Source organism: Rattus norvegicus, chromosome 15 (genome assembly GCF_036323735.1).
Source record: "Rattus norvegicus strain BN/NHsdMcwi chromosome 15, GRCr8, whole genome shotgun sequence".
Taxonomy (NCBI): Eukaryota; Metazoa; Chordata; class Mammalia; order Rodentia; family Muridae; genus Rattus; species Rattus norvegicus.
This window is the reverse complement of record NC_086033.1, coordinates 79,274,579-79,302,414: the sequence shown is the minus strand read 5'-3', so window position 1 is coordinate 79,302,414 and position 27,836 is coordinate 79,274,579. Positions and strand designations below refer to the sequence as shown.

The 27,836-nt window shown below is 35.9% G+C and overlaps 1 protein-coding gene across 1 annotated transcript in view; it reads left to right on the top strand.

The window, feature by feature from the left end:
* The window catches only part of Klhl1 (kelch-like family member 1), a 444,521-nt gene that overhangs the window by 248,270 nt on the left and 168,415 nt on the right, over positions 1 to 27,836 (top strand). Inside the window, exon 5 of the mRNA NM_001394673.2 lies at positions 17,931 to 18,143. Within this exon, the coding sequence (NP_001381602.1) occupies positions 17,931 to 18,143 (213 nt within the window). The remainder of the gene's footprint in view (positions 1 to 17,930; positions 18,144 to 27,836) is intronic.

Below are 27,836 nucleotides of genomic sequence, written 5' to 3'. Positions count from 1 at the left end.
ATTAATAAAATTACTCATTTAGTATAGTATCCCAGACAGCTGTCTTCATGACTTCAGGTTCTGGGTACTTCAACTGTTATTCATTATTACATTTTGAAAGATTAACAATAGGCAGTAATTTAAAATAAAACAGATAAAAGTCTTATCTGTTCCCATACTTGCTCCTAAATAATTGATACAGAGACATATCAAATTTACTAACAACTGTTAACTACTGGGACTGGGCAAATATTTAACTATTTGAACCCTCTAAACTGTCATTAACCTTCCAGCCATAGGCCCCATGTTGGCTTGCAATTTGAGTTTTGTCATGATTTGCTCTCTTCTGTGTGTGTCTTTATGGTGAATCCCTTGGTGTTCTGCTCATCATGACTCCTTCTGGACCCTCTGTCTTATGGCCACCTCTTCTTTTTCTGCAGTTCTTCTCTTCCTCTTTATTCCCCTGGGAACTCTGGCTGGGATCATAAGTCCAGCCTTACTATCTCCTCTGCCAAGCTCTTTATTGGCCAAACATAGATGATAAAAACAATTTTTCCATAATATTGAGATTGGAGATGCTTAAAAATGTCATCTTCAAAACTTCGGAGAGATGTCCAGGAATAGAAATCAGCATCTGAATAAACAGTGCACGAGACCAATCCCCAACAATAAGATCAAATATAAAGAAGGAGCTTACTCAAACCAGAGGTATTTAAAGAGAAAAGATTAGTAATAAATCAATAACAGGTATGTTATATATTTGAATTCTCCTTGGATAATTTAAAAAATAGGTCATTTTCTTGAGAGAAAGAAGTTTATACTTGAGACCTTTCAAGGGGCTCTCAAAACCCATCTTGGTGAAATATATTGTACTCTACTTGAACCTCTTGCACTTTCCTAGTTATACTGTCTAAAAACTTTCACTTCTACTGAAATGATATTATGAGCATGTTGAGAGTACATCATAGACTTTGGTTAGACTCACTATTCATAAATGTCAAGTAATAGCCCAATAATCAATATGTGATTGTAATCAACTTCTTTGTTCTCATGTCCTTAAAACTTAAGTAAATGGAATTCTGTGCTACTACATGTAAACACTCTTCTAATATTTATTGGACATGCTAGACCACAAGAAAGGTATAATTAAAAATATAAGAATGGTAGGTGTCCTTCTTAGAGATGATATAGATCAAAGGTATGTTTGCCTGCGTGCATACACACACACACACACACACACACACACACACACACACACACACGCACGCACACACACACACACAATTTTAAAATGATATCTCTTGTTGGAGAAACATTATTTGACACTATGTTCCTAATAAATGAAAGTTGAACATGATCATCCAGGTACAGAGGAATGTGGAAAATCAGTAACTGCTACTAATCAAGTTGTATCATCTCAGGTGTTAACCTCTGTAATTGGAACCTTATCAAATACTTCTGGCATAAAAGACTGCACACTGAGCTGTCTATAATAAATGGTGACTCTCCAAAGCAGATATATGCTTAGGGTATGAATATTAATTTAATAAAAGAATGGACTTAATGCAGAGGATTTGGAAAATTAGGTAGTTACTTGTTTTAGTCTAAAAACATCTGCTATTTTTTTTAAAGAAGCAATAATACCATCAAATATAAGTTATATGACCTCAGAGTTTTCCAAATATTTCACTTAACTGTTCTTGACTATAGGTATTCGTTCAGGTCATGGGGACAAAATGGAGCAAGAATACACTAAGATCATTATCAATGTCATGTACTGTATCATTGCTAGACTCACTAATGAGAGGTGTTTTGAATATATATGAGCCCAAATGATTCATGTGTTTGAATGTTTGGTCTGTATCACTGTTAGAGGCTGAATCCTCTTTGGAGGAAGTGTTGTCTTCATATTACAGGAAGTTTATCACAGTGGGAATAGAGCTTTGAGATTTTAAGTGCTCAAGCTTTGCCCAATGTAAAACACATCCAGTTTCCTTTTGGGCTCTTTTCAGAAAAAGATGCTGAACTCTCAGCTCCCCGAGTACCATGTTTGCTGGCTCACTGCCACGCTTCCTGTGTAATAATACTGGACTAAACCTCTGAAACTCCAAGTCTGCCCTAATTAAATGTTTGCCTTTGTGAGAGTTTTCTTGGCCATACTGTCTCTTCACAGCAATAAAATCCTAAGATAGAAGTCGGTACCAACAGTAGTGTCCTGATAATGATTTTGCTTACTGAAATATGGATTTGGGGACTTTGTCCTGGGAAAGCAGTGGGATGCTTTAAGAGAGGCTTACTGGGCCGTACTAGGAGAAGCCTGGAAGACAATGTTGATTTGAACTGTGAGGGCCTGAGTCACAGTGTTTCAGAGGAGAAGAATTTCAGTATATTGTCTAGAGATCATTCTTGTGATATTTTGGTGAAAACTGTGCCGCTGCCTGAAGACTCTTCCTGAGGCTAAGGTGAAGGGATTTAGATCATGTACATTGACAAAGGAAATCTTAAGAGTTTAGCAGACTTGTGTGTGATGCATTATTATGAAGAGTGTGCTGACCCAACATAACAAGATGAAAATAAAAATACAAAACATACAGCTCAAAGGATAAATGGGCACCCAGAAGTAGAATGGAGCTAAATCCTGTGTTCAAGAACATATGCAGATTAAAGATATTAAATGGAATTAAGGGCGTGGTGAATTTGGGACAAGACCCCACCCAGCTAAGGTTCCATATTGCTTAAAGCACATTCCTCAATGGATATTTCCACCTTTTCTAGATTTGTAGTGCATTTACAATTGTATGAAGGACAGTTATATCATGCTAGGTGTTATCATGACTTGGTTATTCTTTTCATTTGGATATATAGAAATGTGACTGTATGTCACATTGATTACTACTCTCAGATGTCAACTGGACTATATATGGAAGGAACTACAACCTAAAAATTGAGGGCAAGCCTAATCTAGAATTTGAGACAGGAATATAACATTTGATCTTTGATCTAAATCTTCGGTCAGGATATTGACACCAGAAGACACAGGCTGTTGATCTAGATCTTAAGGTGGGATGACATATACTTTTAATCCAGATAGACACACTACTTAAAACAGATCATGAAGCAGACTCGCCATGCTTTAAAATTTTTATATTGAAATGTGCCTGGGGTCTTCCCCGGATGGGGCCTTTCCCAGGCTAAGTTCTTAGTATCCTTAGAACCATTGCTGACAGAGTGGCCCATGGAACAGATAAGGAGTCAGAGAGGGTAGGGAATGAGTCAGGTAACAGTCAGAGGAATTTAGCAGCGCTTATTTTACAGCAATCAGGTTGCTTCTGTGGCTCTGAGTAGCACTCAGGCCATTTCAGCTGCTCTGACTGACTAGCATCCAGGTGCTTCTTTATTTATACAAGTTTCACAAAACAAAGACAGATTAATTAGTATCCAAGTGGTACAGGAATTATGCTTGTCGTTCCATTACATGTATGGCTTTACAAGTTCAGTTACAATTAGAAAATACAAACAGAATGGCTATTCTTATTATTAGACCTATAACTCCAATTTAAAGAATCTGAAGAGGGTCTCCTCCAAAGAAAACACATTTATTACATGCTCTTCGGTTGGCAGTTCTTAGTTCTTGCTGTTTGAAAATACTCTGGACAAACAGAAAATATCTGATCTGGTGTTTTATAAATAAAAAACACCAATACTTCTTTTACTATATATGTTATCATATATATGCTATAGAGTAGAAAAAGTTTATTTTAGTCAATTTCTTGTTTACTGAATTTAATTCCTCCAGGGGTCTATGCCCTATTTTCGAACTGCATTATCAGAGAACTATAAGCCTATAATAAAATGAGACTTTATATCTGTAACTTTATATCTGAGTATTGACCTCATCTAACTCTGTGCTAATCTATGTTAAAATATCTCCAGTGCATAAGAAAGGCTTACAAACATGGCCAGATAACTGTAATTTTAGGCCTTTTAAATAAAATTCAGACATAATATTCTCAGGAAAAGATATAAAGTGAATAATGCAGAATGTCCCCAAAAATGAAACATGCAGAAAACAAAACTTAAAAGTTAGAGATAGAAGAACAGAAATTGTGGTCCAGCCTCATGGTCTATCCTACCTCATGGTGACCTTCTACTCTCTTCTCTTCTCTCCTTCTTCTCCTGGCCCCCACCTGAGTTCCTCTCATCCAATATGAATGGTACTTTCCTATTGTCTGTAACGATTCATAGGCTTTAGTTTTTATTCACCAAATAAAGATTATTGGAGAACATTCCTTACAGCACATTGTTCAATACAATGCTCCTGTCTAACTTCAACTTGTTCTTGGGGTACAGAACTCAGCATCTGAATACACAATGTACCAGACCAACCCCAACATGTTGGTTCCTTCAGCACCATGTTTCCCCCTGCATGTTGCCATGCTTCCCACCATGATGATGCTGGATTAAATTTCTGAAACTGCAATCCAGTTTTATTAAATCTTTCCCTTTATAAAGGTTGCATTGGCCATTGTGTCTCTTCACAGCAAAAAAAAATCCGAAGACAAGAGGCACTAATAGCAAGGCTTTGGAGACACTATTGAACCCACTCGTAACTCGGGTTTGACCAGCAATCCTACCTGTGAGGCCATCAGAGATATTATCAATACCGACAAATGATAATATCAAAAGATCCCTATAAATCCCAGACTTATACCATTTTGTTTCCATTAATGTAAATTAAAATATAGCTGGCCTATTATCTTGTTTATTGTTCAAAATGCATCCTGAAAGTGAGAATAAATTCTAACTGGATTTTAATTTTTCGGTTTAGATTCCTTAAAAAGAGAAAAAGCTAGCACACAATTCCATAAACAGTACAGTAGTAAAGAATAGTAGGACAAATTTCTGTAAGATTTGGTGAGAAGAACATTCATTTCACTCTTGGAAACATAACACTTGTTATAGAAAAGACTTAGCAAAGGACTTTGTCCTGTTCATCTAGGATATAGTGCTTGTTACAATTATTTAGCTGATCTCTCATTCTTTGCTGATTCATCCATGAGTTCTCCCCTCCACATGGGGTGTATATTGTCACTTAAGTTTGTAACAGAATTTGATTGCATAATTGCATCAGAAATTTTAAATAGATTCAATAATTGATGTTTACTGAATGATGAAGCCTAGAAATCTAAGTCTTCCCAGTGAAGTTATTTACTGATCTCATGATTTCACTAGCACCTCAGGGAATATCCAGAGTTATTTTCATGATTAGAATAGCAAATCATGATTTGTGGACATAGTCCCTGACTCTTAAATAAATAAACCATTCTAGAAATAGGCTTATGCAGGGAAATGCCTAATAAATCCACTAACCCTCACTAACTATTACTTCATATATTTGGAGACAAATTTATCTAAAAGGTCACTTGGCTATTGGACACACAATCGTGGTGAAAAAAAAACACTGTCTTTTTTGTTTGTTTGTTTGTTTGTTTTGTTTTTATTTAATTGTTATTCAGCTTCTTATATTGCGGAAGGCTTGTTATGGTCAGGGATTTTCTTGAACAAAAGTAGAATAATATTTGACATGCTTAATGCAAGTAGTTTCGAAACATGTTAAATCTCATGGCCACAGAATCATGAACAATAGAAAATTTCTTCATTTCATTTTCAGTAACCCATTTTCTTTCTTATATTGTTTTGTTTGATCTAGATGCTTAGCCATTCCAATAAATCAGATGACGTTATGACAATGCAGAACCTACATTGCCCTAGGAACTAGAATGTCTCTATACATAACTTCTTAAATAATATTGTGTTGTTTCATTCTAAATAACATATTGAGATAATATACTGTCAAGAGTTTCAAAGGAGCAGGTGACATTAGTCTGCAACAGCTGGTGACAGTGGTGCATGCTTTGAATCTTAGTACTATGGCCAAGGTAGAATTTTGAGATCATGGCAAAATTGTGCAACAGAAAGATATTATTATAGTAAAACAGTTCCTGAAGAATAGTATTTTATAAACTGCAAGAGAATAGTCTCATTTCTTTAATTCGTTAGATACAATTTTGAGCCAAGTGTAGAGCCATATAGCTTTGTTTTAAAACCATATCCTCTATTAGCAAGTTTAACATATGTAGAGGACTGAATGAGTGAATGAAAGCTAGTGATGGCTGTTTTACTCAGCTTCACAGAAGAAAATTTTCAATCACAAATAGGATAAACAAAATATCTTAAAATACAGGCAAACTATAATAAGCAGGTTTTTTAAATTTCCACACATCATCTTAGACTCTCTACCAAACAATTAATTTGGTATAACTGTACAAGTCTTCCACAGAAGGAGCTACAGTGACAGATCAATCAATGAACCAAGTTTAATAGAAAGCAATCTTGCATGATTATTACATTTGATTCTGAGCATCTAAAGTCAAGAGGAAGCCAGAACAGCCTTCTAGAGACATAACAGAACAGAGAGGATGGATGAGGCAGAATGAGAAGCAATAGATAATCAATGCATGAGGAAGATGCAACATGACACCACCGTATGTGAATGTGATGAAACCAGGACAAGGGATGCAACAGAGAAAGCAGCTCAAGGCTCAGCAGAGGCCACAAGCAGAAGCCATGAAGTTAGTGTTGACATCAGTCTTACATCTAAAGGGCGAGTGTCATTGGGAAACAAAGCTCTATTAAGGGTAGGTTGCATGCTCTACAGCCAATACAAAACAGACTTCAATAAAGAGAAGTAAATGAGATACAAACCTCGTTGGATTTTTCTTTTACTGAAAATATTTTTGTCACAAAATATATTCTGAGTTTGCTTTTCCCTTTCCTAAATCTTCCCAGTTCCTTCTCCCTTTCTCTTTCTGCATTCCACACATTTTCTGTCTCTCTGAAGTGAGGAAAAACAAAGATATTTAAGGAATGTTAAAATGAAATAAGGTAAAACAAAAATAGATGAATTATAATAGGATTGAAAAAACCATAAATGTACTACTACGTAGCCACCTGAAATATTTTTAGTTATACAGTTTATAAATGAATTTTATCCACTAATTTCACTGACATTATCAGAAAAAATACATGATGCATTAAACATTTGAAAAATATATACACAGTTTATAACCATACCAAGTAGCTTAAAGAGTTAAAGTATTTATCTGAGACAATTGCTTATGTTTTATGTAATATCAAGTTTTTAATATTTTGCATTAATGAATGTTAAATTAGAACAAAAGTTTATCCACATGTTGTACTTTCCAGTTATACTTCAATAGACATTTTTGATGTTTTACAATACACATTATTTTTGCTTGCCAAGTAATAATTATGAATCCTCAGAACCGAGAAAGATCTTTTTCTTGTTTTATCATGAACAATATCTTCCTCAATTTCACCTCTCTTTATTCTTGTAGTTTATTCCACACCTACTCAACTCCTCTCTCCCCCAGATTCACTCCACCTCTGTTTTCATTCAGAAAATTCCATGTCTTCCAGGAATATTAACATTACATGGCATGAAAGTTACAATAAGATAAGGCATGAAGCCTCATATCAAGGCTTGAAAAGGCAACACAATAGTAGAAAAGAGTCCCAAGAGCAGGTAAAAGAATCAGAGACATCTCTCTTTCTCATTGTTAGCAGTTTCATAGAAACACCAAGCTATACAAACATCATAAATGCACACGACCCAAACATGCTCCATGGTTTTTGCTTCAATCTCTTTGAGGCCCCAAGATCCCTGCTTAGTTGATCTGGGTACCTGTTCTCCTGAATGCTTGGTTGTTGGTCCCATTGGTTTGCTAGATGAGATCTCTGGATGATGATTGGGCTTGGCACTCATCTATCAGTATTGTAGAATATCATTAGAGATCATTCCAACGACTTTTTAACATTCATGTTTGGTATCCTAGGTCTCTGAGCCACCTGCCTCCAATTTCTGATCATACAGACTTTGTTGGGCATTGACTCCTCTTGTGGCTGGAGATTCAATATAGACCAGTAGTTGGTTAGCTTGTCCCCCAAGCTCTATTCTACCATAGCCCTAACAAATACCACAGGCAGAACAAATTCGAGGTCAAAGGTTGTTGATTTGTTACTGGAATTCTGACACAGTCCTAAAACTAGAAGCCTTGCCTGGTTAAAAAAAGATGTCCAGTTCAGAATCTTTATCTCCCATTACTAGGAGTCCTAATTAAGGTCAGCCTTATAGATTACAGGGAGTTTACACTGTACTTGGTTTATACCTTTAATAACAAACCACAGCTTTCTATGATATTTCTAACTTATCTTGTAGCTTAAGCAATAATTTTATTATGGGAATTCCCAGAGCCTAGTCTGCATAAATTTCAAAAGACTTAAGCAATTATCTTTCCACAACAAAATAATAAAGAGTGATGACTACCATATATTTTTACTAATACTAAATAAGTATTGTTTTTATCAGTAGCCTCCTTTATACAAATAAAGCATGTGATACAAAAGAAGTTATTGATAATACACCCTTCACAATAGCCACAAAAATATAAAATACCTTTATGTAACTCTAACTAAGCAAGTGAAAGACTTGAATGACAAGACCTTCAAGTCTCCAATGAAAAAAATTGAAGAAGACAGTATAAGATGGAAAGACCTTTCATGATGGATCAGTAGAATCAATAAATTGAAAATGGTCATCTTACCAAAAATGATCTACAGATTCAGTGGATTTCTCATCAAAATTCCAATAGAGTTCTTAACAGACCATGAAAGAAAAATTCTCAACTTCAAGTAGATAACCGAAAGACACACGACAGCTAAAACAATCCTATACAATAAAAGAACATCTAGAGGAATCACTATCCCAAGCTGTATAAAGAGTGATAGGAAGGAAAAGTTGATGGTTTTATAATACAAACAGGCAAATTAATTGATGGAATCAAACCAAATATGCAGAAATTAACTCATACATCTATGGACATTTGATTTTTGACAGGGAAGCCAAAACAGTACAATGGAAAAGGTACAGCATCTTCAAGAAATGATGCTGGTCTAATTGGACATTGGCATGTAGATTGGGTCTTATGAAATTAAAAAGCTTCTATAAGGCAAAAACGGCAGCAATAGGACAAAAGGACAGCCTACTGACTAGGAAAAGATGCTTACTAACCCTATATATGACAGTCCTAATACCTAAATTACATGATGAACTTAAGAAGTTAAACACCAACAATTCAATTAAAAACTGTGTACAGAGGTAAACAAAGAATCCTCAATAGAAAAATTTCTAATGGTAGATAAAACTTTAAAGAAATGTTCAACATCCTTAGTCATCAGGCAATGCAAACAAAAACAACTCTAAGACTCCACTTTATACCCACCAGAATGACAAATATCAAAATATCAAGAGACAGAAAACTCTGGTGATGATATGGAGCAAATGATACACTCCTTTATTGGTGGCAGAAGTGCAAATTTGTACAACCATTCTGGTAATAAATTTTGCAGCATCTCAAAAAATTCGAAATTATTCTACCACCAGACCCAGTTTTACCACTCCTGGGCATATACCTGTCTTAGTTAGGGTTTTAATGCTGTGAACAGACACCATGACCAATGCAAGTTTTATAAAGGACAACATTTAATTGGGGCTGGCTTAAAGGTTCATAGATTTAGTCCATTATCATCAAGGAGGAATCATGGCAACATCCAGTCAGGCACAGTGCAAGAGGAGCTGAGAGTTCTACATCTTCACCTGAAGGATATTAAGAAAATACTGGCCTTCAGACACCTAGAATGAGATTCTTAACGCCTTCACCCACAGTAATGCATCTACTCAAACAGCACCACACCTTCTAATAGTGCCACTCCCTGTACAACCATATAAAAACCATCACATTTCCCAAAAGATATTCCTCCCTCATAGTAGCTTAATGTGTAATAGTCTGAAACTGAAAACAACCAATATGTCCATCAACTGAAGAATGTGGTGTATTTACACAGTAGAATGATATTCAGCTATTTAAAAAAGGACATCATGAATTTTTCAGGCAAATGGAAGGAAGTAGAAAAAAATCATCCTGAGTGAGGTATCTCAGACCCAAAAAGACATGCGTGGTATATACTCACTTGTAAGTGGATATTAGCCATAAAATACAGAATAACAATACTTCAATCCACAGACTCAGAGTAACCTAATAACAAGGAGGGAACAAGAGAGGATGCCTGAATGTGTCACAGAAGTAGAAGTGAAATAAATATCAGATGTGGATGGAGGGAGGAAACTGTGTGTGAGAGTTGATGCATAGTGGAACAGAGTGGTGGTAGAGATTGGGTTTAGGGAGAGCAGCACAGAGAGAAAGAAAATAGGAATTGTGGTGACATCTCAACAACTGACAGAGAACTAAGATGGGTGCAGAGTCCCCAGGGTATCTCTGGGTTGATTCAACAGTGGGGGATATGAAGTATGAAAAGGGCACTTCTTATAACCAGACAGGACTCCCATTGGAGGGATAGGCATGGCTACACACCTACAGAGCCTTAGACTCTGAATGTGTCCTGTCTACAAAATATGCAAGGACAAAGACAGCAGAGACTGAGCAAATGTCCAACCAATGGCTGGCCCAAATTGAGACCCATCCTATGTCAAGAACTAATCGCTAAACTATTAAAAAATACTCTGTTATGCTTATAGACAGGATCCCTAACTGTCTTTTGAGATGCTCCACACAGGCAATGCAAACATGCAGAGACCCTTAGCCAAACACTAGATGGAGCCCTAGGAGGCTTGTGGAAGAGTTGCAGGACAAATTGAGGAACCTGAAGAGGATATGGACTTCACAGGAAGACCAACAAAGTCATTGGATAGTTTGTTTTAAAGTCTCTTTTTCATATCATAAGCTCATCTACTTATGGTTACTTTGTCAATGACTAGCAATGATAAGATCTAAGGATTGCACAGATCTCCAGAGTAAATCTACCACAATCATCATAGCACATTGTGGAATTAGCTACTTAAACAATACCAAAGTCAGCAGTCAGTAACTGAGGTGTATGCGATCAAGGCAATAAATGAAGCTATAGTTGCAGAGGAGAACCTGAAATAAATCAGCCAACAGTTAGATAGTTAAAGTTGTGTAGTTTACTTAATAAAATGTGAGGTTACAGGAAGAATAAAATTTAATTTTAATTCAAGTCCTGACTTGAACAACAATATGAAAATATCTGAACTGGGCTGAGTCTCAGAATGTCATCAAAAGGACAAGGTGTCAAAATATCTTGAATTTCTACTCACTGTGAAATTCCAAGTCAGAGTGCAAGAGTTTAGTAAAATTGACCTTTGACATCAGTATTCAAATTCAAGGATGCTAAACAACCCAAAAGCCATGAAAAAATTTTTTTCAAAATGTGAAAAGGTTAGAATCTCAATAGCAATATCTTAGTGGTAACAACATAAAAGTAATGTTTTAAAGATAGATTGTAATGTAATGTAAAGATAGATAGATCATTGTAAAGAAAGAACGAGATGTAAAGAGAATCCCCAAGGCTTGCCACCTGTGACCTCTATAAGACTTTGACTTTGACCCAGAATTACTTTTGTGTTTCTAGTCACAGAGGGGAGAAGCTTCATCTCCATGTACAGAAGAAAGGTAACATTTACTAGTAAAGGGATTGAAATTTGAATCTTGATTTTAGAAAAAGTTAAATCATACAACTATTTTAAGCCATTTAAACTTTTCCTGTAACAGAGGTTGAAGAAATAATAAATTTAAAATACTATGATTTTGCACCCAAGTTTGACATCTTTCATGCGTTTGTAATAAACCTTAACAATTGCAAATAGCCTTATTTTATGCTTTATCTATAGATTAACACTTTTTTGGCAGCACAAGCTTCATTAGAGGTCAACTTTGATAAAATAGCTTTAATAATTTGGAATGAATGAATATCACATACTCATACTTTATAACACACATGCTGCACTTTTACAGAAATTATTAATTACCCAATGACATAATTTGCATCAAAGGCTAAGAAGTGTAAATAGTATGAATAAATGAAGCAACTGTGAAAAAAACCGAGAACGTCAAATGGAAAGATGATGTCTTAGGAAACCACAGTGATGTTCATCACATAGCTTGAATTTTTAGTATCAGAACCTTGATTAACAATTAATGACATTTAAATTGGGGATTTTTAAACAGTAAAACAATACACTATTTACATACATATTTTCACTACATCTTAATATTAAATTGATGATATCAAGATATGAAACTTGAATGCTTAGGCTTCATACATTTCTTAGTTAGGGTTTTTATTGTTCGGAAGATACAACATGAACGTGAAAATTTTTAAATTTTATTTATTTATATTCTAGTTTTTCAATCCCTTCTATCCACACTCCCATAGTTTGGCACCCCAGTCTTCCTTCCCCTTGCCTCTGAGAGGGTGCTGCCCCCACACCAGGTGTCCCTCTTCTCTGGGGCCTCAAGTCTCTCCAGGATTAAGCTCATCTCCCACTGAAGTCAGACCAAGCAGACTTATACCATATTTGTGCCAGGGGCCTCATACCAGCCTTTGTATGATCCTGGTTGTTGGCTCAGACTCTGGGAGCACCCTGGGGTCTGGATTAGTTGAGACTGCTATTCTTTCTATGGGGTGATTTTCCCCTTCAGCTTCTTTAATACTTCCAATTCAGCCATAGGGGTCCCTAATTTCAGTTCAATGGTATCTTGACTGCAGGCACCAGTAAAAACAATGAGCTATGGAGCCTGGATTTGAACATCTGAGACCTCACAGCCACCCCCTCAGTGACACACTTCCTCCAGCCAGGTCATACCTACTCCAAAAGAGCCACTCCCCGTAATAGTGCTGCTCCCTACCTCGAACCACACCCCAAGACTCAGTTTTGTAATTTTTTAAATTTGATCATCCAGTATACATCATACATTTGAAGCCAAAATATTTGTCTGTGTTACATATTTAAATTGTATTTGCAATGTGTTTGTGTATGTGTTTTTGTTTGAGATAAATGCCAAATTTTAATATTAACCTAGTCAGATATGCTGATCAAAAATATATTTTCAGTGTTTTTTCACAGTAATATATATGTCGATCACAGGCCTAACACTTCATATTGCATTATCTGTCATGTCCTTTTTTAAAATCTTACCCCATCTTCTATGCCCATTTGCTTATAACTACTTTCAGAGAGTAAACATTAAGTATAAAAGCATGATCATTGTTTAAAATCCATTCTTTCACTTTCCATATCAATTATCTAACACCATATATGAGACTCTGAAATGAAAAGTTTGTATAAAATAGAAAGTGGCCAAAGAATATGCATTCCTTCATGACTTTTACATATAATATTGTCATAAGGTGGGAAACATAAGGAAACTAGTTTTAAATTTATAAAACCTGATAAACCACACATGCTCATTTAAAACGATCCAGGAACTAAATTGCAATTTTTACAGAAATATTTTAGAAAAAAATAACATTGAAAGGACACTCAGTAGAGAGAAGAGAACAAAGGGAATTCTGGAGGATCTTGATATGTAAAAGCATAGATATTGATTAACATAGGCATATAACACAAGCTGCAATAACTAATATCAGGTCTCAACACCCACCTATATCACAGGATTTATATTTACCATCAGCATCAAGAATTTGCAAAAATATTAGTAGGATTTACAAAGACACAAAATTAGACAAAGTTTAGCTGAATTAGAATCAGGTCTATGAGAAAAGTGACTACAGTGATAGTAAATGAAACTATTACCAGACCTGTCAGAAAAGAAATCAAACTATAAAAGGCTGTATCCTTCCTGCCAGATGGATTTCAATCTGATTCTAAGTTTCCTAGAGGCTAAATAAAAAGAGAAATCTGATCAATTTCATAATTTACAACATCCATGATAAAGGAAAAGCAATTTACTCAGGAGAAGTGCAATTATTCTTGCTACTAAAACCTGTAAGAAATTTCCCCAAGGGTCATCATAAAGAGGACACTATAAAATATAATGAAATATGCCTTGAACAAAACCTTTATGACAGACACCACTAAGTGTTTCACAGAGTGATTTTTATTGTGTTCCTTATTTTATATCTACAGTATAACTATGCCATTTTGGGCATAGTTTAATAATGTCAGATATGGTTGAGTAAAGGAAAAGCAAAGAGAACAAAATTGCTTTCTAAATTCCTCTAAATTGGGATGTTCTCCCTTCGTCTCTTCATAGAAATGCAGTAGTAATATGGTTCAGAAAACATGATATATTAACTCAATAGATAGTTACATAATATCTATAAAATATTATAAAATTCCAGAAGAAACAAGAAGGTAAAATAATTTTAAGAAAATTGAATCTGCAATTCTGTGATGCCCATTTTTAGAGATATATTAATTTATTGATACTTTGTATTTTGATACAATTTGTGTAGATAAGTAGCGTAGACCTGACAGAAGTGATTAAAAACATATTGTTGAAGATGAATGTACTTCCAGCCCAAAAATATAATTACTTCCTGATCCAGGGTTCTTCTTGCAAATTTAAACATGACTTGAACCTAGTATGAAGATGCATATTCATCAGGTAAGTATTCCTGTTGTACCTTGTCTATTTTTTAGTCCCTAAGTCTCACTCTACCACAGGTGTCATACTTGGGTTTTTGAAGATTTCTACCTGGAGCATTTTTTTTTAATTTTACAATTACTCATTAAGTGTTTCAGCTGTTTTCTTTGGATGTATCACAAAACTTGTGGATGGCCGTGGTGGCAAGAAAGGCAAACTTGGAATCTTTGTGTGTTCTAACTGTATGACACACTGTATAGGCTTTCTACATTAAATGGAAGAATGTGTGTGACACTTTAGCCCCTGACTACCTTGTACTGCTTCTAGAGGATTTTCGTCATATATCATTATTTGCCTAATTCAATAAGGCAAATAATGGTCCTGTGCTATTGTTGAAGCACTTTATGTTTTTCACTAAATTATTTTATTTATTTACATTCCACCCTCCCTATTCCCTCTTCCCCTGCCTCTGAGAGGGTGCTTCCCGATCTGTCCACCTCACCCCTACCAGCCTCCCTCTTCCCTGGAGCATCAAGTTTCCACAAGATTAATTTCATCCTCTACCACTGAGACCAGACAAGGCAGTCCTCTGCTACACATGTTCCCAGGGCCACAAACCAGCTTATGTATGCTTCCTGGTTTTAGGCTTAGTCTCTGGGAGCTCTGAGGGGTCCAGGACAGGAGATACTCTTGTTATTCCTATGAGGATGCAATCCCCTCTGGTTGTGTTGGCACATGCTAGTATGATTTGCTGAACAATGAAGAGGCTTTCAGATCACAGATTACGAGTTCAAGGCCAGCCTGGCTATATACCATGATCTTAAATTACAGGGCTTTATAAGTTAAGGTATTACACTGTGTAATGATAAGACTCCTAGGACCCCTAAGTTACATTTACTGGTACTTTTTGTTCTTGTCATCGCCAAGAAAAGAATTTGGTCAAGGGATTCAGCAAAGTAAAGCAACTCAGAGTCTCCAAAGAGACATTTGAGTGGGCTTTATATAAGCACATATTTTCTATTGTGGATTTAAATGTTGTTTTAATTCACATTGATGGACTAGATGTAGATATTTTGATAGATAACCATTTCTACCTTCCATATCATGATGGTTCAGGTCTCTCAGGTTATGTTTTCCTGTGATACATAAAACTTTACAAGAAGGATTAGATGAAGACATTTCCTTATCTCTCATTCATAGGCAAATGCCAAATTGTCATTGCTTTTGATATGGATGGAACAATTTTTCTGTAGAATATTTCTAACCATAAAGAAATATACTAACTAGTAGGAGTCATAGGTGTTAAAAACCTGCTTCAGTTTCCTTGACACCTCATGCATTATTCCACCTTTGATGCTGATCAAATTCCCATCACGCCTATTTGTAAGTTATTATGTTTTTGTACTATTGACACTAAAGGCTGAGCCTAGGTATTGCATTAAATCAATAGGCTATACAAATAAGAAGGAGATTGGGGCTGGGGATTTAGCTCAGTGGTAGAGCGCTTACCTAGGAAGCGCAAGGCCCTGGGTTCAGTCCCCAGCTCCGAAAAAAAGAAAAAAAAAAAAAGAACAAATAAGAAGGAGACTTTGGCTGTGTTCTCAGACTCTACCCAAAGCTCAACCCACCCTGTGCATCTTCTATTGCTTAAGTGCACTAAAGTTCAGGCTGTTGTTTGTCAACTACTGTGGGAGGTCTGGGGTGGTGGGGTGCATGTATTATGAGAATCTATTGGTGTTTTAGCTCCATAAAGTTGACTGAATATTTGGCTTAAGAAACTAAATTACATACAGGTAGCTTTTGAGTTTATTTACATACATACATGCATGCATACATACATACTTATTTACTTCTTTACATATGGATTGTGACAGGGTTTCATGAAAACAATCCTGGTTAGTCTCATACTCATCATATAGATAAGGTTGGCCTTTATTTCTTGATCATTCTGATCCAATCAAATATTGGTACTATGTATGAACACTACAACCTCTGGCTTCTTGAATTAAATCTTGATATGTGACAGAAAGAAGGGAAACAAAGTTACTGAATGCCATTTTAAATAGCAGAGTGAATAAATGATGACATGTTAAATGAAATGACAAAAGAAAGAGGGGGTAATTTATCAACTTCAGTGGAAGTAAGGAAATAAATTAATTATAATTAGAAGGCACCACACCATAGAAAATAATAGAAACTAAAAGTTTAAGAAGTCCTTAAAAGAAAACCTTGAAGATGGTACAGGAATTTAAAACTGTGTTGAGTTATTTTAGGAGATTTAGCTAAGGTGCTCAGAGTAGACACAGAGAGCAGAATTGGGAGAAAATGATAGCTAGATGAAAATAAATAGGAATCAAAATTAAGCTAATGGTAAATGGAAAGTTGTTTTTCTCCAGGGATGGGGATTCCTCAATAGTTGGAAAGCAGGGAAGAAAGATGAATTGATCAAGACACATAGTTATTATGTACAGTTTCTCAAACAATAAAGGACAATTAAAATTGCTAATTTTCAAATGTTCTGTTTAATCTCTGTAAGTCATTTCTTTAATTTCTTATGTTATTGAGATTTTAATTCAATTTCCCAGAAGTTATTTTAAACCAAAGCATCCAAGACCCTATTGTAGATTACTGAGTGAAGACCTCTAAATAGAAACCCCTGAATCTCACTTGTCCATCTTCCCAGGTGGATCCCATTGTTTAGGGATGGTCCTTTGAAATGACCATATTTACTCAAAGGCCATGTCTGGCTGTATGCTTATGAGGCTTACTACATTGGTGATTTGGTTAAAATCGAGAACAAATTTTATCATAAATAATAATGTAAAAATATAAACAACAACAACCATTTATGCCAGAGAAATTGTCATTGAGAGGAAGCAATTGTAAGAGAAAGTGGTGAGTAGAGCTCCTTTGATTTTGTAGCTTCTACGATTTCTTGGCTATATTTCTTTCCCTTCAAAATAAACAACAAAGTCATCCTGTTCTCTATTTCTCTTTGTAATATATTGCCATTTTCTGATTTGTGTGTTTGTATTTGAGTCTTTGAAAGTGTAAAATGCTATTCTTTTCATATTTGTTAAATTTTACGAAGTAGTACACTTGAAACTTGAACATTTAATCACTGAGTACCTTCTGTATAACAAAGCTGTGCATTATAATCCTCTAGTTATTCTAAAACCTCTGCAGTCTTGGATACATTTACACTTCAATTACAATTACAGTGCTTTCTTCTTAACAGCTTCTTGTTTCTGAAGGATGAGTCTCAAGGATTATGTGATAATGAGAACAAAGGTTACTGACTGCTTATCACATTTTTCTCTGAGATGCTTTGCCAGCTACAAAGGAGCGAAGCAGAATTTACGCCAAGATCTTTTCTCCCCACAGGAAAACATAATGGAAGTAATCAGAAATCAAGAGTTTTTACTCCTTCCAGCCGAAGAGCTCCATAAACTACTGGCCAGTGATGACGTAAATGTGCCTGATGAAGAGACCATCTTCCATGCATTAATGATGTGGGTCAAGTACGACATGCAGCGGAGATGCGGCGACCTGAGTATGCTCCTCGCCTTCATAAGACTGCCACTGCTTCCACCACAGGTGATTCTGCATGTTGCTATTCAGTCTGTGAAGTACACTAAAAATGTCCTGTGTGGTAATCAAACATTACAATAGGGTTCTAATTATTTTATAACCTTTAGTAGTCTAATGAGGCACTACATTCAATTTAGGTAAGGCCATTATAATTTATGGATGAAGGATTATAGATCTAAATCTAAATCTCATCTTCTTGGATATATATATATATATTACATTATGAATTTTGATTGTACTGCATGCACAGAAATTATGAAATCAATTAGATAACAAATTTCTGCTTTCTACAGCATCTATTACCTAATTTATCAGTTATCTTTATATATTCTCTTTCAAACTTAAGACCTATTCAACAAAAGGACAATTATGTCTGGTACCGGAAAACTAGTTAATTACCCATGGCCAGTGAACTCACATACATGGACAAAACCTACATCCACAAATTTATTAAGTCAGCATGAGCTCTAACTACGTTCTAAATAATTGTCCTTATACTCTCTTTAAATATGATTTACGATGAAATGTTAATGATAATTCTTTGGTAAAAACATATATTCTTCACATTTTTAAATTCAATTGAATGATATTTCAAATTTCATAGTGGAATCCAATATATTCTTAAATGGTAGAAACATAAAAGACAACTTATCAATTAGAATTATAGAACCTTTGAAAATTAGAAATAAGGAATCAGAAAAACAAACCCAATAATATACTTTACTGGTGAGGACAGAAGGTCAAAGCAATGGTAATAATTTCTATAAGATGACATAAACTTGAAATAAATTCAAACTCACCATTCTTTGGCTGGTAAAACCATCGTAAGTTAATAAAAATATTCTAATAACCACTTTGAACTAGAACTCAATACCGTAAAAATTACAAGTCTTGAGTTGGAAGTATCACAATGCTTTGAGTTAGATTTTGTGAAGAAAAATCATTAGTTTCACCTGACCTACCTGTAATCTACGTCACATATTTGTAACAATACAAGACTGATCTATATACTGCATATGTAACCTAGGATGTACACTTTGTTATTATCAAAGAAGCAAATTAAAGTGATATAGACCAATGAAGTTCCATGTAAAATTGTAGATGCAGATATACTATCAAAGAAGACCAAGGCTTTACCAATCATTCATCACATTTAATTATATACAAACCACCATAAGAATATATCAGGAAGAGTGGAAAACAAGAAGTTTAAAAAAATTAAGGAAAATAAGAAACTATGCACTCATAACAGTGAGTTGAAATTTATGGCAGACCTTAAGATTGGAAAATTAAAAATATTTCTGTGCCAAACTTGGTAAACAGCTGAAGTTTATAAGGGAATAGCTGTCTTTCATTTGACTATTGACACTAATTAGGGAATAAAATTACAGTCAATATATTTATGAGTGCTTCTGCTAAATAAATTATAAGAACTTGCTTTGACACAAAGCTTTCTAGAGAAAATGAGACATGTATTTAGGCAACAAGACAATGAATACATTGTTATTCCAAGTACTGTATAATTCCAAAGTATCCACCTTTTTTTGGACACTAAGTATTCTCAAGGACTATATCCTCAGTACTGGCAGTCAAAGCTAATGATAACAGTGACCAATGATAGGGTAGAGGATATTAACCAATGGCAAATGATTGATTCATTTACTTCCTTTTTTAATCTAGCCATTAATACTACCCCTGTTTCATTATTTGTTGAAATGTGGAGATTTTGTAGGTAATGCGGCATTTAAGACTTATTGGCAACATGCTGGACATTTTGGCTCTTTCTCATACTCCCAGAACTTCGAGGGTTGAAACAGAAGAATTTTAAAGTTCAGTGGGAGAGATAACTATTTACTATTTTAGGTTGCCTGATCTATATCATGGTATTATTGGACAAGATGGAGGAGTGGGGAGCAATAAAGATTGTGGCTAGAATTCTGATAGAGTCCTCTCCCCTCCCCTCCCCTCCCCTCCTCTCCCCTCCTCACCTCTCCTCTCCTCTCCTCTCCTCTCCTTTACTGTAATCAGAAATGCCTAACCCATTATTCCAATATATTTTCATTAAACTGATATATCAGAAAATTACTATTTTAACTGTGAGCTTGTTCTCTGGACTCCACATTAGATATGGGCTTGTGTTTTTTTGTTTTTTTGTTTTTTTGATATTCATCTATTTGTGTGTGAATATGTGTGCATGTGTTCATACTCATCCACATACTGCAACATGAGTGTATGTTAGGTCAGAGGAAAAGTGGCAGGAGTTGGTTCTCTGTTTTCACATGTGAGTTCAGGTAATTCCTAAGCTATATAAATACCTACTTAGTGAAGTTGTATTTACTCATAACAGGAAATAAAGATTATTCTTTAACATTTTTAATTAAATATTGTCATTCCTCATAGGTGTCAACATATGTGCTTATTCTTTACTGCCCATCTTTCAAATGAGAGAAATGTGTTCATAATTTTATTTATTCTCTCAAGCAACAATTATTTAAGACAAAAGAGAATAATATTTTTCCAGAGAATAATAATATTCCAAGTGGAACATATACTTCTATTACTGATGTAAATGAATACCACTCCATTAAAAATCCTTTACATACAGTGTGTCTTATAATAAAACACAGATAGTAAGTTTCAATACATGGTGCACAGAGAGAAATGAGCTTTGCAGGCGTAAGTTTCTAGAGCTCATACTCCTAGAATACCTAGCTTTCTCAAACCCTGAGCTGGCACGATGTAAACACAGAGAGATCTAATGATATACCCATCAGTATGTTGCTCTCCATATATGGAAGACTACATCTATATTTTTGAATCTAACAATTTTCAAAGCATTCTAAAGAGTACTAACTCTGTTAATATATGTAGCATTTCTGTGTAATATTTGCTGATTTTCTGTTTAAGAAGTGAGTAAATTAAGGATGAGCATGATATCTTCTTCTCACTAAGGCCTAGAGCTCAGACTGTTTTGAGCATCTGTGATGCAGGCCCTTAAATTCTTCTGCCAGACAAAACATGGGCCATGGAAAGCTAGTTGGACTCATCTTTCACAATGTGCAAGTTTGAAAAGAAGATATTATAATGGAATCTATGATTTAAAGCCTTTATAACTAAGCCAAAGGCTAAGAATTCGATGCTGTCTAAAGGAAAAGCTGGGTCAAAGAGTGGAGTAGAGACTGAAGAGAAGTCCACCCAGAAACTACCCCACCTGGGGATGCATCCCATATGCAGGCACCAAACCCAGTGGCTATTGCTGATGTAAAAAAGTACATGCTGACAGAAGCCTGATATAGCTGTCTCCAGAGAGGCTCTGCCATAACCTGACCAATATAGATGCAGATGCTTGCAGCCAACCATCAGAATTAGCTTGGGGTTGCCTTTTTTTCCTAACAACAGTGTCCTTTGCCTTACAGAAGCTTTGCAGTTTTATGAGAACCCATTTGTCGATTCTTGATCTTAGAGCATAAGCCATTGGTGTTTTGTTCAGAAAATTTTCTCCACTGTGGTTAGGACAAAACGGCAACCAACAGATTGGGAAAAGATCTTTACCACTCCTACAACTGATAGAGGGCTTAGATACAAAATATACAAAGAACTCAAGAAGTTAGACTTCAGAGAGACAAATAACCCTATTAAAAATGGGGTTCAGAGCTAAACAAAGAATTCACAGCTTAAGAATGCCGAATGGCGGAGAAACACCTAAAGAAATGTTCAACATCTTTAGTCATAAGGGAAATGCAAATCAAAACAACCCTGAGATTTCACCTCACACCGGTGAGAATGACTAAGATCAAAAACTCAGATGACAGCATTGTTGGTAGAATTGCAGACTGATACAACGATTCTGAAAATCAGTCTGGTGGTTCCTCAGAAAATTGGACATTGAACTACCTGAGGACCCAGCTATACCTCTCTTGGGCATATAGCTAAAAGATGCTCCAACATATAACAAAGACACATGCTCCACTATATTCATAGCAGTCTTATTTGTAATAGGCAGAAGCTGGAAAGAACCCAGATGCCCTTCAACAGAGGAATGGATACAGAAAATGTGGTACATCTGAATGTGTGGTACAATGGAATATTACTGAGCTATCAAAAACAATGACTTTATGATATTTACGGGCAAATGGATGAAACTGGAAAATATCTTCCTGAGTTAGGTAACCCAATCACAGAAAAACACACATGGTATGCACTCATTGATAAGTGGAAATTAGCCCAAATGCTCAAATTACACTAGATGCACAGAACACATGAAACTCAAGAAGTATGACCAAAATGTGAATGCTTCACTCCTTCTTTAAAAAGGGAACAAGTATACCCTTGGGAGGGAATAGGAAGGCAAAGTTTAGAACAGAGGCAGAAGGAACATCCATTCAGGGCCTGCCCCACATGTGGCACATACATGTATGGCCACCAAATTAGATAAGCAAAGTGGATGAAGCAAAGAAATGCAGGCCGACAGGAACCGGATGTAGATCGCTCCTGAGAGACACAGCCAGAATACAGCAAATACATAGGCAAATGCCATCATTAAACCACTGAACTGAGAACAGGACCCCCGTTGAAGGAATCAGAGAAAGGACTGGAGTAGCTTGAAGGGCTTGAGACCCCATATGTACAACAATGCCAACCAACCAGAGCTTCCAGGGACTAAGCCACTACCCAAGGACTATACATGGACTGACCCTGGGCTCCAACCGCATAGGTAGCAATGAATAGCCTAGTAAGAGCACCAGTGGAAGGGGAAGCCCTTGGTCCTGCTAAGACTAAACCCCCAGTGAATGTGATTGTTGCAGGGAGGGTGGTAATGGGGGGAGGATGGGGAGGGGAACACTGATAGAGAAGGGGATGGGGAGGGGTTAGGGGAATGTTGGCCGGGAAACCGGAAAGGGAATAACAATCGAAATGTAAATAAGTTATACCCAAGTTAATAAAGTTGTAAATACCCACGTTAATAAAGATGAAAAAAAAAAAAGAATTAGCTTGCGGACCCCAATGAAGGAGTTAAGCTAAGAAGTGAAGAAGCTGAAGGGTTTTAAAACCCCATAGGAAGAACCACAATATCAATATCCCAGAGCTTCCAGTGACTAAACCACCATCCAAAGAATATTCATGGAAGGAGCCATGTCTCTAGCTGCACATGTAGCTGAGCAAGGCCTTATCTGGCATCAGTGGGAGGGGAGACCCTTGGTTCTGTGAAGACTTGATTCCACATTGTAGGGGAAAGTTAGGGCAGTGAGGTGGGAGCAGGGGTGCTGTGGGTGTGGGAGCACTCTCATAGAATAATGGGAAGGATAATGGGATAGAGTTTCAGGAGGGGAAACCGGGAACTGGGATAACATTTTAAATGTAAATAAATATAGTAAAAAATAAAAATTTAAAAAGAAAAGAAATGTGAGCTTTTCGGTAAGTTATTACAATTATCAGTAAGCATTAGTTTCTAGCAATCTGGTATGCTGGTTTGTATATTCTGACGTTTATGTTAATTTTAGTCTTTATGTTAATTATGTGTGAAAATATTTTTTATGCATTTAAACATGTGTGTGAGGTATTTATTCATTTATTTCTTTTTGTGTGTTGCTACCTAAGAACAGAAGATATATAGTATTTTCAACAAGTAATCATAGATGAGTAAGATAAACTCAACAGAGAAATTATAAAACTCCTTTAATGGCAAGTAGTAGAGATATTGGATCACATATCACTGCAATGAATTAGCAAAAATATGGAGAGAAATGTTAAAAATTAATAGCTTCAAAATACCAAGTAATGGCAATTTCATTAGTAAATTTCCTTTTTACTTGTGTCTGTCTCATTTGACTCTTATTTTTGCTCTCCTGACTTCTTGTAGATACACCACTTACAGACACACACACAGACACAGACACACACAAACACACACACACACACAGACACACAGACACACACACACACACGGACACATGCAGACATATATGCATAATATTCATCTGATACATGTATTTTATAAACATGTAAATTCTACATGGCTTACATAATATTAAATCATGTAATTATATGATATTGTCAATATTAAATGAGAAAGCACACATTTTCTAATTAAAAATTGACTTTGAAAAGTACTCGAATTAATTGGTCAAGGAACTATGTTTTAAAAGAGAGTAGAGGGAAGAACCTGATTTTTATAACTGTTTAGTTAAGATTATATAAATAGTTGCTTTGAAAAAAGTGGCCATGTATCATCTAAAAGAATAAAATGAATTGTTTGCAAATTTCATATAAACGAATAAACCAATGTTTTCATAAATGTAATAGTAAAAAAGTATAGGATATTTATATAGATATTTACTGTGAGCACAAATAAATTTGGGAAAAGGATGCTTCCAGTAAAAGGTAAATCACACGATCCTTTTTGCTTAAATCATTATTTATTTATTTATTTATTTATTTATTTATTTACTTACTTACTTACTTTTATACTCCAGATTTTATTCCCCTCCTGGTCCACATCCCCCAGGGTTCCACATCCCATACATCCTCCTGGTCCTCCCACTACTACATCCCCCGACCTCCCACTCCCCTACCCCCTAACCCCCATGCCCTGTATCCAGATGGATGTCCCTACCCCTCGAACCACACCAGACTGCTAAACTTCCTGGAGCCTCCAGGCTCTTGAGGGTTAGGTGCATCTTCTCTGACTGATCCCAGACCCAGAAGTCCTCTGCTGTATCTGTGTTGGAGGCCTCGTCTCAGTTGTCTGAGAGATCTCAGGGGTCCAGGTTGAGACTGCTGGTCCTCCTAGAGGGTTGCCCTGTTCCTCAGCTTCTTCCAGCTTTTCCCTAGTTCGACTAGAAATGTCAGCAGCTTCTGCCCATTGGTTGAGTGCACACACCTGCATCTGACTCTGTCACTGCTTCTACGATCTTTTGGAGAGCAGTCATAATAGGTCTTTTTTTTTTTTCTTTTGTGAATGCCCCATAGCTTCAGTAATGGTGTCAGATCTTGGGGCCTCCCCTTGAGTTGGAATCCATTTTGGTCCTGTTGCTGGACCTTCTTTTCCTCAGAGTCTTCTCCATTTCCATTCCTGCAACTCTTTCAAACAGGAAGAATTATGGATCAGAGGTTTGGCTGTGGGATGGAAGCCCCATCCCTCACTTGGTGCCCTGTCTTTTTGCTGGAGGTGGATTCAATAAATTCCCTCTCTCAACCATACAGTCTCCCCTCCCTTTGAGTCCTGAGAATCTCTCACTCCTCTGGTACATTCTAGAGGGTCTTCCCAACCTACTTCCTCCTGAGGTCTCCTGTTTCCATTCTTTCTACTGGCTCTCAGGGCTTCGGTCCTTTTCCTCCACTCAATACCAGATCATGTTCTCCTTTCTCCGAAACCTCAACCTCATCCCCTTTCTCTCCCCTGTTCTTCCCTCCCTTCCTCCTTGCAGTTGCCTGCTTCTCCCTCCCAAGTGAAACTGAAGTTGTCCTTACTTGCACCCTTCAGTTTGTTGATCTTTTAGAGTTTTGTGGACTGTATCTCAGGTATTATTTGCTGTTTTTTTTTTCTTTTTTTTGTCTAATGTCCACTTAATAGTGAGAACAAAACTTGCATGTCCTTTTGGGTCTGAGTTACCTCATTATTCAGGGTGCATTTTCTAATTCCATCCATTTGCCTGCAAAACTTAGGATACCCTCATTCTTGATAGTAATTAGTATTCAGTTATGTAAATGAATCACATTTTCTGTATCCATTCTTCTGTCATGGGACATCTAGGTTGTTTCCAGCTTCTGGCTATCTCAAATAAGGCTGCTATGAACATAGTGGAGTATGTGTCTTTGGTGTATGTTGGAGCACCTTTTGGGTATGTGCCCAAGAGAGGTATAGCTGGGCTCTCAGGTAATGCAGTGTCCAATTTTCTGAGGAATCTCCAAACTGATTTCCAGAGTGGTTGTACCAGTCTGCAATCCCACCAGCAGTGGAGGAGTGTTCCTCTTTTTCCACATCCTTGCCAACATGTGTTGTCATCTGAGGTTTAGATCTTAGCCATTTTGATAGGTGCAAGGTGGAATCTCAGAGTCATTTTTATTTGCATTTCTCTGATCTCTAAGGACTTAAAACATTTCTTTAGATACTTCTCAGCCATTTGACATTCCTCTCTTGTGTTTTCTCAGTTTAGTTCTATAGCTCATTTTTTGTTTGGGTTGTTTAGTTTTTTGGTGGTAAGGTTCTTGAGTTCCTTATATATTTTTGATACCAGCCCTCTATCCGATGTGGGGTTAGTGAAGACTTTTTTCGCAATCTGTAGGATGCTGATTTGTCTTATTGCCTATGTCCTTTGCCTCTTAAAATACTTTTTTTGTTATTTCTGTGATTGTGCTTTTCAACTGCCCTCAGATACAATGTACTTGGTGGCATAATTTGTAATTAAAGTAACGGAGACTGAAAGCAACAAGGGCAACAGCAGAGATCTTGGATGTAAATAAATAAAATAATAAAAAATAAAATCAACCCTGTTTAAAATCAACACACACATACACGAAGATAAACAACTGTCAATATTTCACAAATAGACTTATAGAAGACTGATCCGTGACAGGCATGGTTTAGTTTTATTGAAAATATTATCATGTGTTCATAAAGCAGTTGGCCATTATAAGTTGGCCATAAAACTAGTTTTTTCTTAGATTATACACTTTCATGTTTTTATATTCCTAAATGCATTGGATGCTTCTGTTTTAGTTTTTATGAGCACAAGAGGAAATCCATTCTGATATTCCCTATTAAATATGAATGATCCCATGCCGTTATGAACTATGTTACTGGAATTTGGCATGGACCATATAATGAGAATGTAAACTTCCTGGAGACAGTATGAGTTTTAAATGCGACCCCTACTAGACAAAATGAGTTTCAGACGAATAGAAAAGACATAGAAAATCTCAGAAAGAACAAAAATATCTACAGTATGTGGGAATGAAATGCAATAGGTTGTACTGATTTAAATTCAATTATTTGATATCATGATAGGAAAGACCATATGGAATGGCTAAAGAAAAGAAAAAGATACATTAATTATCTTCCAAGAATGAATTCTATTTTTTAAATAAGTGATAAATTTAACTGTTTTCATAATTTTCTTAAAGACACTAAAGTTTGAACTTTTAACAAAATCATAAAAATATTGAAATTTAAAGCAATTTGTTGAATATGTAAATATGTATGAAATGAAGTGTAAATCCAAATTGATTTTTTATTATTGCATTATACATTTTTCATAAAAATGTAGTGAAATTTAAAAGTATAGTTTTATATTCTGTAACAATCTCCTACTTTTTATTTGGCTTCAAAAACATGCTTACAATATGCACATGAGTATGCATTTATACTATATATGTTTTAAAGTTCAAATTATGCTAGAAGCATAGGTGACACAGCATATCTTACATGTTCAGTGTCTTTAGTTTGACTCTCAGTACCATGAAACAATAAAACATCACAGAGATACTCATTTGTACATGTGTGTTTGTCCTTCTCCAATTTGACCTTAACGTGAATTTATAGGGACCATAGATGCAGGTTGATAGTAAAAGGCTGTTATTCTTCTTTCAGAGGATCCAGCTTCTGTTCTTAGCATGCACAGCAGGTAGGTACAACGATCTGGAACTCCAGTCGCAGGTGATCTGACCCCCATTCCTGGCCTTCAAGAGCATCTACATATA